The sequence below is a fragment of the Balaenoptera musculus genome, chromosome 6, assembly GCF_009873245.2.
Source record: "Balaenoptera musculus isolate JJ_BM4_2016_0621 chromosome 6, mBalMus1.pri.v3, whole genome shotgun sequence".
Lineage (NCBI taxonomy): Eukaryota > Metazoa > Chordata > Mammalia > Artiodactyla > Balaenopteridae > Balaenoptera > Balaenoptera musculus.
In genome coordinates this window covers 82,146,280-82,164,897 of record NC_045790.1, presented here as the reverse complement: position 1 = coordinate 82,164,897, position 18,618 = coordinate 82,146,280, and the positions used below count along the sequence as shown (strand labels likewise).

At 50.7% G+C, this 18,618-nt stretch overlaps 1 protein-coding gene across 6 annotated transcripts in view; it reads right to left on the bottom strand.

The window, feature by feature from the left end:
- Nucleotides 1-18,618, bottom strand: part of TMOD1 (tropomodulin 1) — a 102,996-nt gene that overhangs the window by 36,336 nt on the left and 48,042 nt on the right. For all 6 annotated transcript variants that reach the window (XM_036854384.1, XM_036854383.1, XM_036854386.1 and 3 more), the window contains exons 5-8: nt 12,459-12,548; nt 11,412-11,542; nt 9,584-9,691; nt 5,014-5,157 (exon numbers count right to left, since the gene is read on the bottom strand). In XM_036854384.1, coding sequence (XP_036710279.1) covers nt 5,014-5,157; nt 9,584-9,691; nt 11,412-11,542; nt 12,459-12,548 — 473 coding nt within the window. The remainder of the gene's footprint in view (nt 1-5,013; nt 5,158-9,583; nt 9,692-11,411; nt 11,543-12,458; nt 12,549-18,618) is intronic.

The window sequence follows — 18,618 nt, the reverse complement described above, 5'->3', positions numbered from 1 at the left end:
AGTGGCTACCATATTGGTCAGTGCAGATACAGAACATCTCTATCAACACAGAAAGTTCTGTTGGATGATGCTACCCTAGACTATGAGCCCTTGGAGAGCACACAGTACCCTGTATCTCTAGGGCAAGGTCAAGGAATTGAATTGAATGGAAAAAATAGGAACAGGATCAATGCACAGCAACCCGGGAAGGTTGAGAAGACACATCAGCCCAGCATCCAAATGGACAAGCATAGAACCGCAGCTGAGACTCTTGACAGAGAACTCCTCCCAGGTATTATGAGTTCACTGGAGCTTGTGTGGGTTCAGATGGGGCTTGGACCGCTGACTAGGGCAGGCAGAGGGAGGATGGTAAGATTCCACCAGCCTATCTGGCAAGGCTCCGGAAAGGGCTGGGAAGAGCTCAGGCCTGTCCTTGAAGGAGCCAGCACAGCCCTGGGCTCTGGCCGGCTTGGCCTGGCAGATGATACAGAGACTGTCTGAGACCCCAATCCACCTCCTCTAGCGTCTTTTCAAAATATGAAGCACATTCTCACTGTCAAATATTGGAATGAAAAGTGAGAAATCCGGCGAATTGCCCCCACACGTTGCCTGTGTCTTCATTGGGGAGGGGTCCTGTTTTCAGGCCTCATCTGTGCTGAGGGGCAGGGGGAGTGCCCCACGCCCTGAGGGTCCTAGGAAGGGCCTGCTGGAGGGAGCTGGGGGGTGCTGGGGAGGAGGGTGAATCAAGACGGGCAGAGAGCCGCCCCACCGTTTGCATAGGGCTGGCGGGGATGTACGGGGCCTGCAGGCACCCCGTGTGTACTGCCTGCTTCCTGGGCGCTGGGAGGGTCTCTCCTGTCCTTCCATAAATGCAGCCTGTCTGGAAGCTGGGCTCCTCAGTTCCAGCCCAGCTCTGACACTAACTAGACCCATGACCTTGGCCCACCCTGTCCCTTCTCTGACCCTCGGTTTCCCCACCGAGGGGTAAAAGGAGGGCTAGACTAGGTGTGTCTCAGCGCCCTGGGCTGCGGTCAGCCGCCACCTCCCACCCCAGCCTCACTGCCATCCCAGGGCAACTCCAGGCGGCAAGAGAACATGGTCTGGAGGTAAAGAGAGCCTGGCTGAGTAAATAAACCGCCCCAGAGTCCTACTCCTGAATTTGTGTCCCGAGCCAGCCTGCAAGGCTCCGTGTCACCCCGGGCAGAATGCCCCAAGTCCCTTTCTTTGGCCGTATAAGGAGAAAGGAGGACAGAGACTCTGACACAGGGTGCAGGTGCAGGGGCTGAGGAGAAAGCTGCGGCCTCCGGAGACCCTGGTGACTAACCAAGGATGAGGAATAAATCCAGCGCCACTCACCACCTCCTCTTTGCCACGCCGCCCAGAGCCCAGGCCTCCCGGCACACTGCGAGAGGTGCAGGTGGCGTCCCCTAGCCCGGGCCAGCAGAGCCCCCTCCCCAGACTTCCCTCAGCCCACCCCTCCCCCACCAGGCCCCAGTCCAGTCTCTAGACTCCAGGCTCCCAGGAGCACCTCCCCACAGGCCCCCTGCAGCACCTCCCCACAGGCCCCCTGCATCTGGGCGGTCAGAGCCCCCTCTGGTCTCCTGGGCCCGGATGGCCTCGCCCCGCCCCCAATCCTCTCCTATCCAGCCGGGAACCATCTTTGCAGAGCATGACTCTGACTGGTGCTGATAACAGCCCACAGCCCACTTTCCCTCAAACCACCCATTCAGAGCCCTTTGGGCTCCTAACTCCTTTTTTTGCTTTCCTCTGGCGGTCCCATTAATCTAGTTTAGTTTGGATGGGCTCCACGGCTTCCCCCTCTCCTTCTCTGTTTGTGTGGTTCCCTGCACCTGAGGCCGTGGCCACCCTCTGAGATACTGTCCACCCTATGGGTTTATCTCAAATTCCACCTCCTCCAAGAAGCCCTCCCTGATGCCTGCTCCTGACTGAGATTTCTCCCCCCAGTGGCCCACTGTCTGTGGCTTGCTGGGGCACCCGGTTGGATGGTCAGCTGTACACTTGTCTGTCTTCTTATCCAGTGTGGAATCCCTAGAGGGCAGAGCCAGAGCCTCATTCACACACAGAGCCCAGCATAGCCCTGGGGTACAGCAGGCACTTATCAAACACTGAGATGAACTGAAGAAAGATGCTTCTGGGATGGGGTGGGGGCAGATGGTGACCAATGCTTTGGCCTGGCACCAAGGGAAAGGGACAGCTGAGAAAATCCAAGACCCACACACAACTACAGTAGGATTCAAGAGCCCAGACAGGCACAGTTCATGGACTTTAGAGTCACAAAGACGTGGGTTCGAATCTTGCCTCTGTTACTTACTTACTGTGCGACCTCAGGCAGGGTACAGAGCCTGCCTGGGCCTCAGTTTCCTCATCTACAATACTGGGGTGGGTTGTGACACCTACTCACAAAGAGTCTTTGCAAGCATTAAATGAGATAATGGATATATGGTACCTGCTCAGTACATTAACTCTTAGAATAATGTGTAAACTCCCTAAGTCACCTTCCGAGTAATTATAAAAGTGAACAGCTTCATAGTTTGCATCTCTTATCTCCTTAGAAGTAGAGATTCTTACTATCCCCATTTGACAAACGAGGAAACAGGCTCAGGGAAGCGAACGTCCTCGCACAGGGTGTTTAGCCAGGGTGAGGGTGATGGTCAGCACTGGCTCTGGGGAGACAGCACTGGGAGGAGTAGTGGGCAGCTCACTCCCCGTAAGCTGCCGCTGCAATGACCTGAGGCCAGTGCGCTGGGTCATCTTTGGCCAACGTTCTGCCCCGGGACTCAGGTTTCAGCTGACACTGGGTAGATCCTGACTCCCTGCCCGGGTAGGCCTGGAGTCACATGAGTGGCCAATCCCAGGGCCTGGCCCAGGGCTGCTGCCAAGCCTGCTACATGCCTTTGTTCCATCTGATCTGCCTGCGATAAAGCAGGGTCAGCAATGGAAGAAAGGGTGGAAGTGAGGGGGGCTGGGAACGGGTGATGCAACCGTAGGCCACTGGCATATGAGAAATGGAAGGTGTTGGATGCAGCAAACTCACATGACAGGGCTGCTGCGGGCTGATGTGGCCTCTTCATATGAATTAGAGAAAAGTGCCTTCTCTGGGTGAATAAAGCCCCATACCAAGTTTTGGAGAGCAGAGTATGGGTTGGATTTTGCCCCCTGCCTCCTCATTGGGCAGTGAACAACATATACAAATATCCAGGGCAGCCCTGCTTATAAAGTGCCACTGCAGGGCCAAGTTCTGAGCCGGGTAATAGGATATGGACATGACTCAGACACTGCACTATCTTCTGAGAACCTCACAGGGAAGCTGAGGTGCTAGGAGAACACAGGGAAGGAGCACCTAAGTCTCTTGGGGGGAGGCTTAGAGGCCCTGTGGCAGGCTGAAGGGAGAAGGCGGTGATATGCTGGCTCTTGGGAAAAAACAAACAAACAAACAAAAAGGTTGGATTTGTAGTGTTTGCCAATTTCCACAGTGTAAATACTCTCACTAGGAGTGACTTCAAGGTACCAGCGTGCCATCACTCAAGTGGAATTGAGAAGGGATGTGTACAGTCAGCTCCAGCATGCTGGTTCAAGCTGGCTCTAGAACCACTAGGAGAAAGAGAGGCTTCAACTGAATCCAGAAGGAAGAGGAGGATTTCTCTAGGCAGAGAAGGGGTAGAGGGGCAGGGGATGACATTCCAGGGGGAGAGAAAAGCAAGAGCTAAGACATGGAGGCGTGACAGTAAGTAGGGAGCAAACTGTGAAGAGTTTTGAAGGTTTATGATTGGGAGGGGACCATCAAAGTCTTCTGGAAGCTGGTGATGCTTTAGTTCTTGGCCAAGGTTACCTGCCTATCATGACTCATTAAGCTGTGCATTTAACTTCTACGCACTTTTCTATATGTTTGTAGTATTTTTCAATAAGGATAAAAAAGTAGAGATAATCTCATTCAGGGACAACCAGTGTTTACAATTTTGTTATACTTCCACCCAATCTTTTTCCTATATATATATATATATATATATATATATATGTATATGACCATTCAGCAAACGTTTTCATGTAGGGGAAAAAACGCCCAAGTTCCCTATCCATAAACCATAAAGAAGAAAGCATTTTAGCACTGGGAGCGACACGGTGTACTGGAGGGAGTGTGGGCTTTACAGTCAGAGACCTGCATTCAAATCCTGCTTCCGCAAGCGCTCAGTTGGCAGCCCTGAGAAAGCTGCTTGCCTTCAGCTTCTCTGAGCTGTTTTCTCTTCTGCAAACTGAGACTGATAACACCCATATCCTGCAGAGTTGTTGGGAAGATCAGAGATGATGTGTATAAGGTGCACAGCACAGAGCCTGCCCCCCAGGACACCCTCAACACATGCAACATACAAGATACCCTTATTAGCATTGTCTTAGAAAGTTGGAACTGAAAGAGTTGCCCTGAAAATAAATGACTGAACCACAGAAGGTACAGAGGAATGATAACCCTGTAAGGATAAAGGCAAACTAGAATTTGCCCAGTGAATAACCTTCATGGTAAGGAGACCCAAAAGCCCATTGAGTATGTGTGTGTGTGTTGGGGGGGGTGACTCATGAAAATGGGGACGTTTAGCCTAGTGAGGAAGACTCCAATGGTTTATAAAACCTGTGCACCAGATGTGTCCTGTGTGCAGCACAGAACAGAGTTAAACTCAACAAACAGCACTTATAGGGAGCTGATTTCTACTGGATGTAAGGAAGGATATTCTCACTAAGAATGAAAGGGGTGATCTCGGTAAGGAGTGAGCTCCCCATCGCTAGGGGTATCCAAGCAGAAGGTGGAGGAGCACTTGGTGGGAATGATGAAGAAGGAAGGTGAGCATGGTGGAGGGTGTGGACTGGACAACCTTGGAGGCCCCTTAAAGCTGGGCTCTGGTGCTTTTATAAGCAGCAGCATCTGCTCTGTCCAGCAGCATCTAGTCCATACGGCAGCAAGCGGGAAAGTACAGAATGGTGAGCATCAAGTGAAGGACACAAGGAGACCTTCGCCCATCTTACCTGGTTATCGATCTTCAGTTCCACCAGAGAAGTGTTGTATGGAAGAGCTTCCACCAGGCGCAGGATCCCGGCTCCAGAAATGAAGTTGGATTCCACGTTCAGTGTCTTCAACACCTTGTTCACCTTGAGCATCTCAGCAAGGGCCTTGTACCAAAGGAGAAAATGCAGGGTACCCATGAGTTAGCCTGATCAAGGCTGGAGGCCCTGTGGGTAGAACCTAAAATACTGAGGGAGCCTTGCTGGGAGTGAGAGTCCCTTGCACACCGTCAGGGGCCAGGCAAGACGATCTCCACAACTTCCTTCACCAAGCACTACTCTGTGTCTCTCTTCCCCTCCAACTTGCCATGGCCCCAAACCCCTAGCTGGAGATTTACAGCTCCTTACCCTGCATCCAAAGCCTCTATTACCTGGTTCCCCTACTCTGATCAGCCTCAACTCTGGCTGCCAGTCTTGGTGGGGCTACTTTCAGTTCCCCGGGCACACAGTGCTTTCCCTCTGCTCTGCCTTTGCTCATCCTGTCCCTGCCACCTGGAATGCTCTTTCCTTTCTGCTTCACTCGTTCAAACCCTGTCCCTCCTTTAAGGCCATTCTCAATGCCCCTTTCTCCAAGAGCCTTTGCTGATGTCCCCCAGCTAGCTGTGCCTGCCCTCTTGAACCTCGCAGACTTTATCCATAACCTCCCTCAAGGAACTTGTATTCCTGCATTTAGAGTTGTTTTTATTCTGGCGTTGGCTCCGCCATTAGCCTATATACTCTTGGTGGGCTGATGGTCACCTTATTCATCCCATGGTGCCCTCCAACCCACACAGTGCCCAGCACATAGTAGGCCCTCGGTCACTGTTCACTGAGTGACTAGTGGAGTCCCAACCTCCCTATATGCTCTCCACTTGTCTCTTCTATGTCCCTGTTGTAATTCCATGGAGTCGTCATTCTCTTTGAGCAGCAGAGAGGGGAGCCTGGGAAGCCATCCCGCTGGGCAAGTGACCTGGGCAAACCGGAGGAGAGGAGCTCGGGTGGCCCCAGCACATTTTGGAGGACTTCAGCCAGGGGTGTAGATGATAATCAGAGCCTCTAAAGGAAATGAGGTAATTAGCAGGTGGTAGGAACGACGAGTCACGGAGGAAAGGAGACACCAGCAGCTGATGGGCCAGGATGTATGATCAGTGGACCCTGGTTGTCTGAAATGATGATCTGATCCAAGAATGCCCTTCCCACTGGCCCTGCTTGCTGAAACCTTTGCAAGGCTCAGCTCCCAGGATGCCTTCTGAGCCAAAATCCTCAGCTCCCCCTGCTTCCGTGTACCCCAGGATGACATGTCAGCTTCCTCTGTGACCCTGAGTAGGTTGGACCCTCCTGAGGGGTGCCCGCTCCACAGCATCCTTCTTACTCCCCAGGAAAGGCCTGGCCTGATAATCAAAAAATTTAACAACCAGTATGTAAGTGCACCAGGCCAATCCAAGTAGACATACTAGTGGCTGAGCTGGTCCTGGAGGCACTGTCATGCCAGGTGTCAACTCTTTGTTTGCTGGATCAGACTGGAGGAACGGGCAGGAGAAGAGCTGGGGCACTAGCAGAGCTCTGGAAGCCTATTTACCAATTGTTCTGGAAGTATTTTCATCTTCAACAATGGGTATCCTGGTGTGAAGGGGCTGACATCAGCTGTTGGCCTGGCACAGGGTCAATTCCCCATAAACATTCGTGGAGCTGAGCTGAGTGCCAGCATGCATGGGCGTGGTTTCTGATCCATGACATAGCAGTGGACAGGGCATGTGGCTTTGCCAGCTGTTTCTCTGTGGGCAAACTCAGGATCTACCAAGATGTCCTGAGGTCAGGGGACATCTATCTAGAGGTTCTCCACTGGCAGCAGTAAGAGACTATGAGCCATTTCCATCACTTCAAAAACGTCAAAGGAAATGTCCTATGTATTTTAAAAATCAGAAAATAATTGATGGCTATAAATGGACTTCAAAGCAAGGAAAGTTATTAGGGATAAAGAAGGGTGGTATATAACGATAAAGGGGTCAATTATCCAAGAAGACATAACAATCCTTAATGAGTATGTGCCTTATGACAGAGCATCAAACTATATGAGGCAAAAACTAAGAGTTGCAAAGAGAGATAGATGAATCCACTATCATAGTTGGAGACTTCAATACCCCTCTATGGATACGGACAGATCCAGCAGGCCAAAGATCAGGAAAGACATAACTGAACTCAACGACACTGTCAATCGACTAGATATAATTGGTATCTATAGACTATCTCATCCAACAATAGCAGAATACACATTCTTCTTGTGTGCACATGGAACATTCACCAAGACAGACCACATTGTGGGCCGTAAAACACATCCTAACAAATTTAAAAAATAGAAATCATACAATATCTGCTCTCAGACCACAATGGAATCAAACAAGAAGTGAATAACAGAAAGATAACTAGAAAATTCCCAAATACATGGAGATTAAACAATACACTTCTAAATAACACATGGGTCAAAGAAGAAATCTCAAGATAAATTAAAAAGTATTTTGAACTATGACCAAGTGGGATTTATCCCAGGTATACAAGGCTGGTTCAACACTGGAAAATCAATTAATATAATTCATCACATCAACAAGCTAAAAAAGTAAAATAGTCATTTTGATAGATGAAAAAAAAGCATTTGACAACATCCAACATCCATGCATGATAAAAACTCTCAGTAAACTAGGAATAGAGGGCAATTTCCGTAAATTGATAAAGAATATCTACAAAAAAATCTACAGTTAGGGACTTCCCTGGTGGCACAGTGGTTAAGAACCCACCTGCCACTGCAGGGGACATGGGTTCGAGCCCTGACCCGGGAAGATCCCACATGCCATGGAGCAACTAAGCCTGTGCACCACAACTACCTAGCCTGCGCTCTAGAGCCCGTGAGCCACAACTACTGAGCCCACGTGCCACAACTACTGAAGCCCGTGTGCCTAGAGCCTGTGCTCGGCAACAAGAGAAGCCACCGCAATGAGAAGCCCGCGCACCGCAACAAAGAGTAGCCCCTGATCGCCGCAACTAGAGAAAGCCCTCACACAGCAACGAAGACCCAATGCAGCCAAACATAAATAATAATAATTAAAAAAAACACAATACCATTATTATTAGCACCCCAAACAATGAAATACTTAGGTATAAAGCTAACAAAATATGTACAAGATCTATATGAGCACAACTACAGAACTCTGATGTATGAAATAAAAAACGAACTAAATAAATGGAAGTATATTCCATGTTCATGTACAAGAAAACTCAGTATTGTCAAGATATCAGTTCTTCCCATTTTGATATAGATTCAATGCAATCTCAATCGAAATCCCAGCAAGTTATTTCGTGGATATCAACAAACTGATTGCTACTAAATGGTTAATTACCATGCCTGGTAAGCTAATTCCTATACCTTTTTACCTGCTATTAGTATTGTAGTAGTCACACTGTACTGTTATCCTTTAGCTGTCTGCATGGCTGGATGGACCATTATGTTCATGAAACTGGAAGCTATGACTGTCTTGGTCACAGTTGTATTCTCAGAGCCTAATTCACTGCTGGGCACAGAGAGACTTCATAAATATGTGTTGAATTTTTTTTTTTTTCTAAAAACAAATTATGGCTACTTTATAATAAGTACAATTTAATCTAATCAGCAATATCTTTAAGACATAGGGGGGCTTCCCTGGTGGCGCAGTGGTTGAGAATCTACCTGCCAATGCAGGGGACACGGGTTCGAGCCCTGGTCTGGGAGGATCCCACATGCCGCGGAGCAACTAGGCCCGTGAGCCACAATCACTGAGCCTGCGCGTCTGGAGCCTGTGCTCCGCAACAAGAGAGGCCGCGACAGTGAGAGGCCCGCGCACCGCGATGAAGAGTGGCCCCCACTTGCCGCAACTAGAGAAAGCCCTCGCACAGAAACAAAGACCCAACACAGCCATAAAAATAAAGAAAGAAAGAAAGAAAGAAGCTTTCATTTAAAAAAAAAAAAAAAATGGGGATAATGATAATTACCTAAATATTAAAAAAAAAAAAAAAGACATAGGTAAAAAACAAATAAAATTGGTCGTTGGGAACCACTGATGAAGACAATAATTTTTAGATATGGAGAAACTGAGGACCAGGGAGGGGCAGGCCCTTGTCTACTCATGACATGCTGAGTGGTGAGAGAGCCGGCTTTAGGGTACATTTGACTTGCTTTTAAATCTCAGCTCCACCTCTCACTTGCTGTGCAACTTTGGACAAAGCAAGTTGCCTGAGCTCCCTTTACCTCAGGTTCTTCATCCGTAAAGTGGGGAGCCCTGCACCTCTGGGATCAGGGGTGGTTATGGAGATTAACTAGGATAATGTACAGATGGTGCCTGGGTAATGGCTGTTCTGTCCATGTCCTCTCCTGGCTCCTAGCCCAGTGCCTTTCACCACATCACACCACACCACACCACACAGGGTTCTTCATCAGTGGCACATGGCCAGTCCTGAGGCTACAAACGTCAACCTTCCTGTTTCTATGCCTCCCACTCTCAATGCAGCAGATCAGAAAGGTACATACAAATGCCACGGGGTCATTGCTCCGTGTCCCCACGATGCTGAACTTCTTCACATACGAGTTCTCTTTCAGGGCTTCTGCATACACCTTGAGAGTGGGTATGGGGATATTCTGCAGAGAGAAAGGCAGGCAGTGACCAGCAGCCCCTGTCAGGGGTGGGTAGGGCAGAGAGATGGGGCAGCAGCTCTCTCACACATGCAACCTGATTCCCTGCAAGTCTCTGACCAAAAAGCTGAATGGGCAAAGGGTTCCTGCTTTGCCCCAAATGGCTGAGATTGGAGGAGAACTTTCGGGTAAACAGATTGAGAAAATCCTCCCTGAAAATTTCAGATAGGACCTGTAATTTTCTCTTTGTACATGCGGAGACCGGAGGAGAAGGAATACATCAAGGCAAAGGATGCAGAAGAGTGTTGTGGTGAGAGCTCAGGTCTGGGGGCGTGGGAGAGGGCAGGGGCTTGGCCTCCGCCCCAGCACTGGCAATGTTTCTGACTTGCTGTGTGACTCTGGGGAAGCCTCTGCTCCTCTCTGGGTTTGTTTCTGGAAAACTAAGGTGTGGCATGGCCCTAGGTGATCTTTAAGAGACGTATGTCCCAGAGGATCTCAGCCTGCCACACATCAGAGGTGCCGGGGGAACTTTCACAAAGTGCTGATGCTCAGGCCTGCCCCGGACCAATAAGATCAAACTCTCTGGGGAGAGGGACCAGGCATTGGCATTTATTTATTTTTTAATCTCCTCAAGTGAAAACCACTGATCTAGTCCAACTGCCTCACGTGCAGAGGGGAAACTGAGGCCTGGAGAGGGCCGAGCCCTTGCCTGAGGCCTCACGGTGAAGACACAGGGCCGTGGCCAGGTTCCACACCCCCACGCCTCCTGGTACGCACTGCCAGGGTGCACGGCTCTGAATTGTGCCAGCATCTCCCACTGTGCACATGGCAGACAGCGGAGGCGCCCGAGAGAGAGAGCCTGGCTGTGTTTGAACGGATCTCTCATTTCAGAGCGTCACTTTAGCCCCTGTGGGAGCAGAGCATGGGAAGGCCAGGTGCAGGAGAACACTGCGGGCGCAGGTTTCCGATCTGATTGTGCCGTGGGGCTGGCAGCCACTTAAAAGAAAGTGGAGAAGAAAGGAAAGGGGAGCCGGGGAGAGAGGGGCCCACTGCTTATCTTACATCCACACCCCCCGAGAACTAATCCCTCTGGCCCCTGGGCTGAGCAGGTGGGCAGGCAGCTGGGCCTGCTTCTGAATTCCTCCTGCAGCCTGTCCATCCGTCCCCCCTCTGCCCTTAGTGGTCACACAGGAAAGGTCCGGAGAGATGTGGGCCGACGGCTTGGAATATGTCTTTGGACATTTGGGCTGACAGTTCCCTTCTAAGGTTGCAGAATGAGGCTGAATATGTGCATGCTACACTGGTTCAGGGCTAGGTCCCTCCCCGGGCTTGGGTTACCCCATGAACCTGGTGGGCCCCGGGCTTTTCCAGCCTCGGGATCCCATGCAGCCATATGTGTCTGACTCACGATTTTATCTCAGAGAAGCTCTCAGTGTTTTGAATAAGGTGGCGGGTTTGCAGAGCCGAAGCTGGGATGGCCTGTGGTGAACATCTGGGTCTGATGTCAGTCCCCGAAAGAAACCAGGACCATGGGCTGTGCTGGTTTACACTATCCTCCCTCCGAAAGCTTCTGTCTCTATTCCTGATCCAGAAGCACCCAGAGTCCAAGCAGGACCCTGCTGTCTCCGCACAGCCAGGCCCGGGTCGTCTGGGTCTGGGTGGCACTAGACATGGCTTCGCCACCTCCCCCCAGCAGGGCAAGTGGAGTGATAGGGGTTAACCTCACCCGGATGTTGTTGAGGTTGACCTCTTCAAGTTTTGGGTCGTTGCTCTTTATCCGCTCCAGCGTTTCCTCCAAGTCTGTTGCATTTGGTTCTTCATCAGGCACAGGCTTGTATTGTGTAGGTTTGATCACACCTAGAGTGACCGACAACAGGCAGGTGGCTCACAGAGACGGGGCGTCACTCTCCCTCGACATAAGGACACCGGAAGGAAGCGGCAGCAGAGCTCAGGGACACGGAAGGCCGGGCATCTCAGGGGCTATGGGGGATGGGGGCGGGCAGTGGGCGGGGCCGGGAGTCTGGGCCCTACTTGGACTCCGCCTCTGCCGTCCTGCAACAACTGGGTGAATGCGCTAAACTGTCTGAACCTCGGTGTCCTCATCTGCAGAATGTGAACAGTCGTTCTACCCAGTGGGCTCTTGTGAGGGTAAAATGAAGGCTGGATGGGAAAGAAATGTGTAGGCCTTCCAGAGGGAGGGATAATTGCGCGTTGGGTGCCCTCGTTTCTCTTTGGGGCCAAAATGCCAGCTTGGAACAATGCAGTGAAGCGATTCAGACAATGCAATATTGGCACAGGAAAGGACAAGGAGACTCGTGGAGCAGGAGAGGCATCCGGAGACAGACCCATGTGGATACATGGACATTTATGATCAAGGTGGAGTCCCAAACCAGAGGTGAAAGGATGAACTTTACAAAGGGTGGTGTTCGGACAACAGGATATTGATTTAAAAAAATGAAAGTTCAATCTCATCTCACACCACACACAAACATGAACTCTAGGAGGATTAAGAAGTTGAATATAAGAAGTAAACCTCTAAGACTTACAGAAGAAAATACAGGAGGATGTTTTGTTAATACTGGGACGGGGAGGGTCTTCGTAAATAAGTCACAAAATCCCAGGAGAGTAAAAGGAAAAAGTGGATAGATTTGGCTTTATAGAATTCGAAATCTTCTGCAGTGAGCCAGAGAGCGGGCAGAGGCAGCGAGACGTGGGAGGACCCCTCACTTCCAAGGTGCCCTCGCTGGGGGCAGGGAGGGGTGCCCGTACTCACTGTTGAGTCCCTCCTTGTTCACGATGGAGCTGCTGCCCAAGGCCTGGTAGTACTGCTGGTTGCTCATGAGCGTGTGCATGCCCAGGATAGCTGCGGGGACACGAAGGGCCCATGACGCGCCTCTCAGACAGAGAGCCTTCTGGGCACGGACATTCCATGCCCCAGGAAGTTTTGTTCACAGAAATGGCAAGAAACACTTGCATGTAAACTTTTAAATTTTGTTTGGTTTTTACTCTTGCCTCTATTGACGTGACTCTCGAATCTCCATCCCCAGCCTAGGTTTCTCTGTCCCTGGCCTCAGATTCCTAGATGTCTCTCTGATGTCCCACTGGCACGTCCAACCCAACTTGGCCAAAACGGAACTCCTCTTTCCCGACAACAGCCTCTTCCTTTGGCTCACGTTCCATCTGGTCATCCTGCCTGTCCCTCGGCGTAGACCCTCAGTCACATGGCACCCCTTCCCCTAAATCCTCACCCTCCTATACAGAGCCTCTCATCTGTCCCACCTCCCACTCCATCACCTCTGTCCTGGTTAAGGCCCTATCAGTTCTCGCCTGTATTACCACAGCTGTGGAATCACTGGTACTCTGGCCTCAGTCTCTTCCTATCTTCCCCCACCAGCATTCAGCACAGAGCAGCCAGAAAGATCTCTCTGGAAAGGCAAACCTAACCACATCCCCCCGTGATCAGTCATTCTTTCATCCGTTCATTTGTTCGACATTTACCGAGTGCCAGCATCATGTGTCCAGCTCCAGGGGGGTGGGGACGGTGAGGAACATGAAAGACAGGGGCTCTGCCACGTAGGTTACAGTCTGCTGGGAATGAGAAACTAAGCAGGTACCCACACAATTAAAAACGTAAGTGCAGAGTATGCTAAGTGTTGTAAAGAAAAAGTTCAGTGTGCTCTGGGAGAAGAGAACAGAGAAACTTGGGATGAGAGAGATGAATATAGATGTTGGCCAAGTTAAGAGAAAGGAGGTAGAACATTCTGGGCAGAGGGATGGCGGGTGGGAAGCCCTAGGCTTGGGGAGTGGAAGGCCAGGGAGGGAGGGGGAAGCTGAAGATGGATAGAGATGAAGTTGGACATGTGGCAGAGGGCAACAGGTCCTCACCAAATGCTTATGTCGGGCTAGAGAGTACACTGTACATCAGTGACACTCAGTCTGGTTGTGCATCGGAATCACTGGGAATCTTTTGAAACTCCTGATGCCCAGGACTCCCCCAGACCAATTAAACCCCAATCCCTGGGCTGGGGCCGGGCATCTGCCTTTTTTAAAGCTCCCCAGGTGGTTTCACTGGGCAGCCGAGGTTGAGAACACTGCCTAATGCCATCCCCCTTAATCTTCACAACAACCCTTTGGAGTAGATTGTATTCAAATAGGCAAGGTCACATCCTACAGGGTCTTCTAGGTCCAGGTAAGGAGCTCAGATGTCTTTTTCTAGGTGTGGCCTGAGCAGGGAGTGAGATGGTCTGACTCAAGTTCTGTGACTGTTACTCAGGCTGAATGTGGAGCACTGACTAGAGGGGAGGGATGGGCGTGCAGGACCATGAGGCTGGTGCAGCATCCGCCTGGGAGGACGGTGCCTTGTGACTCCAGAGCCTGGCTTCACTGGCCCTCCCTGGGGCTGGCCCTGCTTCAATAGCCTTGTCCCTTGCCCACGCCCCTTCTGCTCCGGCAACACAAATGGTCGCTGCTCAGCAGATGCTCCTGCTTCTGCCAATGCTGCCTGTCTGCTGGCAATCCTCTCTCCATCTGCACTGCCCACTGCTGAAATGCCCCCCAGGAGAGTTTTGAGATTTAGCAAATAAAAATACAGGATACCCAGTTAAACTGTAATTTCAGATAAACAATGAAAAATGTTCCAGTAAAAGTACATCCCATTCAGTATTTGAGACCTTCTTATATTAGAAACTTATTAATCATTTATCTGAAATTCAGATCCAACTGAGCATACTATATTTGATCTAACAACTCTACCTCCCCATCCTTTAAGTTTGGAATAATGCTTCCTCCCCCAGGGAGTCCTCCTGGATTCTACCTTCTCTCTCTGTAGCTCTTTCACAGCACCTGGTGTCCTTATCACAGTACATAGTCAACACAGTGTTAGAGCTTTCTGGGTACATGCATGCTTCCCCTACTGGACTGTGGGCTTCCGGAGGTCAGGGAAGAATATTATCTCTCTTCTACCTCTTCCAGAAGATGGTATTTGGTAAACATCTGCTCATTTAAAAAAATTCCCCTGGCCATTTCATTAGACACAATTTCTAGTTAGAGAGACAACAGCGAGCCTTTAGTGAAGACTCAAGAGAACCAAGTTCCAGCCCTGACTCTGCCCCTGATGCTGTGTGACCTTGGGTAAGTCCCCTCCCCTCTCTGGGCTTCAGCCTCCTCTGTACAATGAGGGGTGAGACCAGACCACTGGTTCTCAATCATGGCTGCATATACAAATTACCCGGGAGCTTTACGACAATACCAGTGCTCCTCCTGGACAAACTGATTCGAATCTCTGGAGATGTATTTTTAATCTCCTTGGATGATTTTTTATGCTTAGTGGGAGCTACGAACCACAAGACAAGATGATCTCAAAGTACCTTCTGTTTCTCACATTCTAAGAGTCTTCTCTGCTAAAATTAGACTTGCCTGCTCATCGCTAAGGAGAACTGGTAGGGAGAGAGGCATCTGCACTGTTTTGAGCTCTCTGGGCTTTAATTTAGGCTGCACTTCTGTGGGCAGAGGGAGCTGAAGCCTGAGTCAGCAGCAGGTGAATCAGATCACCTGGAGTCACCTTCTGGAGCTGGCTCTTCCAGCTCCCATACAGAGAGCGGCTTTGGTGGTGGTTCTGGGCTGCTGCTGGGATTCTAGTTTGGAAAAACAGTTTGGAAAGGTTGCTGGGAATCATAGGAAAGATGTAACCTCATATGGCTGGCTGGTCTTGCTTAGAGTGTATAGAGAGGTGGAAAATGGAAAATGCATTTTGTGCTTGGACAATAGCTTCTTGTAATGGTCCAGAAAGAGAAGGCAGAGGCAGGAAGGTTACAAGGAAGTGCTGGGGGACAGAGGAAGGAGACCTGGGCTCCAGTCTGGGCCTTGGTACCAATTTGCTGGGTAACCCTGTCCAGGTCACTTCTACTTTTGGGTCCTCGGTGTTCTCACCTGTAAAATGGACTATGTTTGAAGGCTGACCTCTTACCTTCACATGGGACTTAATAGCCACATGGCAATTTCTCATCTTCTTACGCTGTTTGATTTTTACAGCAAGCATCCAGGGCAGTTACTGTCGGTCCCCACTTTTCCAGCAGGCTCAAGAGGGAAATGGTTGGTCAGAGACCGTTCGGTGAGGACCCTCCTGGCTTCTAAGTTAGTGTCCCCACCCACACCGCTACACACTAGGTCACCAACAGGTCTAAAGTTCTAAAACTTACCCTCAACTTCAGAATTCTAAGGACAGATAACAGTATATTCTAGGAGGTAATGTATGTCAATAGCAGCCCTAAGAAGAAATAAAACGACTTTGCAGTTCAGAGGAGGTTAGAGTTCTAAGAAGGAAGGAGGGAAGGAGGGAGGGATAAAGGGAGGGAAGGAGGAAGGGGAGAGGCCAAGCTAAATCTCCACTGCTGAGCAGAATGCTTGGTGGCTCTGAAGCCAGTATTTCCTCTCCCGCCCGAAGCACCAAATCGTGACTTTATCCTTTTTTGGTTTTGCACACTCCATGTCACCAGGAGTGAGTGATAGAGAAAAAGAGCACATCAACATTGCTTGCTGCTTCATTCTTTTTTTAAAAAATAAATTTATTTATTTTCATTTATTTATTTTTGGCTGCATTGGGTCTTCGTTGCTGCGTGCGGGCTTTCTCTAGTTGTGGCGACCGGGGGCTACTCTTCGTAGTGGTACGTGGGTTTCTCATTGCAGTGGCTTCTCTCGTGGAGCACAGGTTCTAGGCACGCAGGCTTCAGTAGTTGTGGTACATGGGCTCAGTCGTTGTGGCTCGCGGGCTCCAGAGCGCAGGCTCAGTAGTTGTGGCACACGGGCTTAGTTGCTCCGCGGCATGTGGGATCTTCCTGGACCAGGGCTCAAACCCTCTTCCGCTAGGATGCGTCTCCCCGCCTAGTTCACCTTTACTCTTCCTCCTTTCGGCTCAGCTTCGGTCCCCACCCTCATCTTGCAGCCCCACCACCTCACTCGGCCCTTTCTCCCTACAACACTCACTCCCACTTGTCCTTCCACGTTGGCCTCAGTGTTTGTTTAACCTCGGCTCCTCGAGGGCAGGAACCTGGCTGCTTCCTTACGATTGGTCCAGAGCAGTCGGAGGCTTAGTTACTGGAAATGCTCTGCCTGGGAGTTGAGCTGTGGGGAGCAGAGATGACCTGAAGACCCTGTGCCCAGCGCATCCTCCTCTGCTTTCCCTAATGAGTCATCCACTCGGGGCTCCAGCTACTCCCCCCAACACACCCAGCACTCCGACAAGATGTCCTGCCTCCAGCGCCTCCATCTCTTAAACTGACTCACTCCTTGCATCCCTGCAGGCACCCAGCTCTGTTTTCTGATGCCTCAGGCCAGAAAGCCTGGCGTCGTCTCGTCATCTCAGCCTCTTGGCCTCTGACCCAGCTCTAGGAACAGCTGGTCTCTCGGAGCCACGTTACAGACGCGGTCCACCTCAGCCCTTGGCCTTACCTGGGGCCTGCCTCCTACATCCCCTCGTCCTCCGAACACCACCGCCTCTCTGCCCAAGCCCCTGCTTTCATCCGGCCTCTTCCAACACTCTCCCAGGCCCGGGTGTCAATGCTTTTGTGCGACATCCGGAGCCTTTCCTAATTCGGCCCCATCCTCCCCAGGCCGACTCCGTGAGACTCTGCCATTGCACCCCCTCTCACCACCCTGTTTCCATTCCCCTACCCTGGAGGGCTTAATCCAGGTTGTACTGGGTGGTGATGCTGTGAGTGGGACCAAGCTGCCTGGGTTCAAACCCCGTGGGCAGGGATAACCTCACTGTGCCGACTTCCCCTCTCTGAAAAATGGGGACATCAATAAACTCACTTCATAGGACTGCTGTGGTCAATAAATGCAGCAAGGTATGGAAAGCAACTCCCACAGCAGCTGGGACATAGGTGGTCAACAAATGTTCCGCGCCTCCTTCCACTGCCACCTTGCAAACAGCTGACAAACAACGACACGTGTCCAAGGTTAGCCAGTGAACAGTGGTGTCGCCTTGCAGCACCCCTCTCCTTTCCGGACAGCGGAAGCGTATGGTATCATGAACAGATACTAATAATTGGTCACGCCAATAAAAATAAAGAGGAATAGTTTCAAGATATCAACCCAGAAATTTAGCACAACATTGCAGCTCTATTTTGGCACTGACAGCAGAGTCATTTGATAATCCCTCTGAGCTGCCTAACAAGGGGAGTGACGTCATGGAGGGTGATCGGAGGAGAAGGACCAGGATAAAAACAGCCCTTGGGGTGAGTCAGTGTGGAGATGCTGGACAACCATTCACTCACCCACCGCCCAGCTGCACAGATTAACCGGGACTCAAGGGGACCCCGCATCAGGGAGACGGTTCCGTCAAAATACCCGAGCCTAATGTGGATCTAATGCAACTTGTGTGGTTTCTGACAAGCAAACCAGTTGAGTATCCTGAGCTAAGTGCTCCATTTCCATCCACGTGACCTCCTCACTGCTATGTACTTCATAGTGAAAATGAACACCTTTCTCTCTCAGCCCTGACACCCTTTAAGCCACTGCCCTTTGTCCTTTCCCAAATGTTCTGCCTCCTTAGGAAAGGGTTGTCTGGACCGAGGGTCTATACATTGGCTCTCCTGTTTCACTCCTTAGGCCCTGCAACCTGGCTTTGGTGCCCCTTCCTCCTCTTTCCTAAGAATGTCATCAGGACTGGTGCACAACACCCACGAGAAGCAGGAGGATGTGAGAAGCAGAAGACACTGCGGCCGGCTGAGTTCCCTGGCACTGGCGGGCTCACCTGGCCTCTGGCTTCACCTCTGAGTCTCCCGGCCAGCCCTGAACCCTCATTCTGTCTCCCTAGCTCTTGCGTTAGGCTCTGCCCATCTTGATTTGGCCGTTGGTTCCCAGCCCGTTTGTGGCTACCTGGCCTCCACTGTGGCTATGTTCACCCCATTTTCACTCCTCTCCCAAAGGCTTCT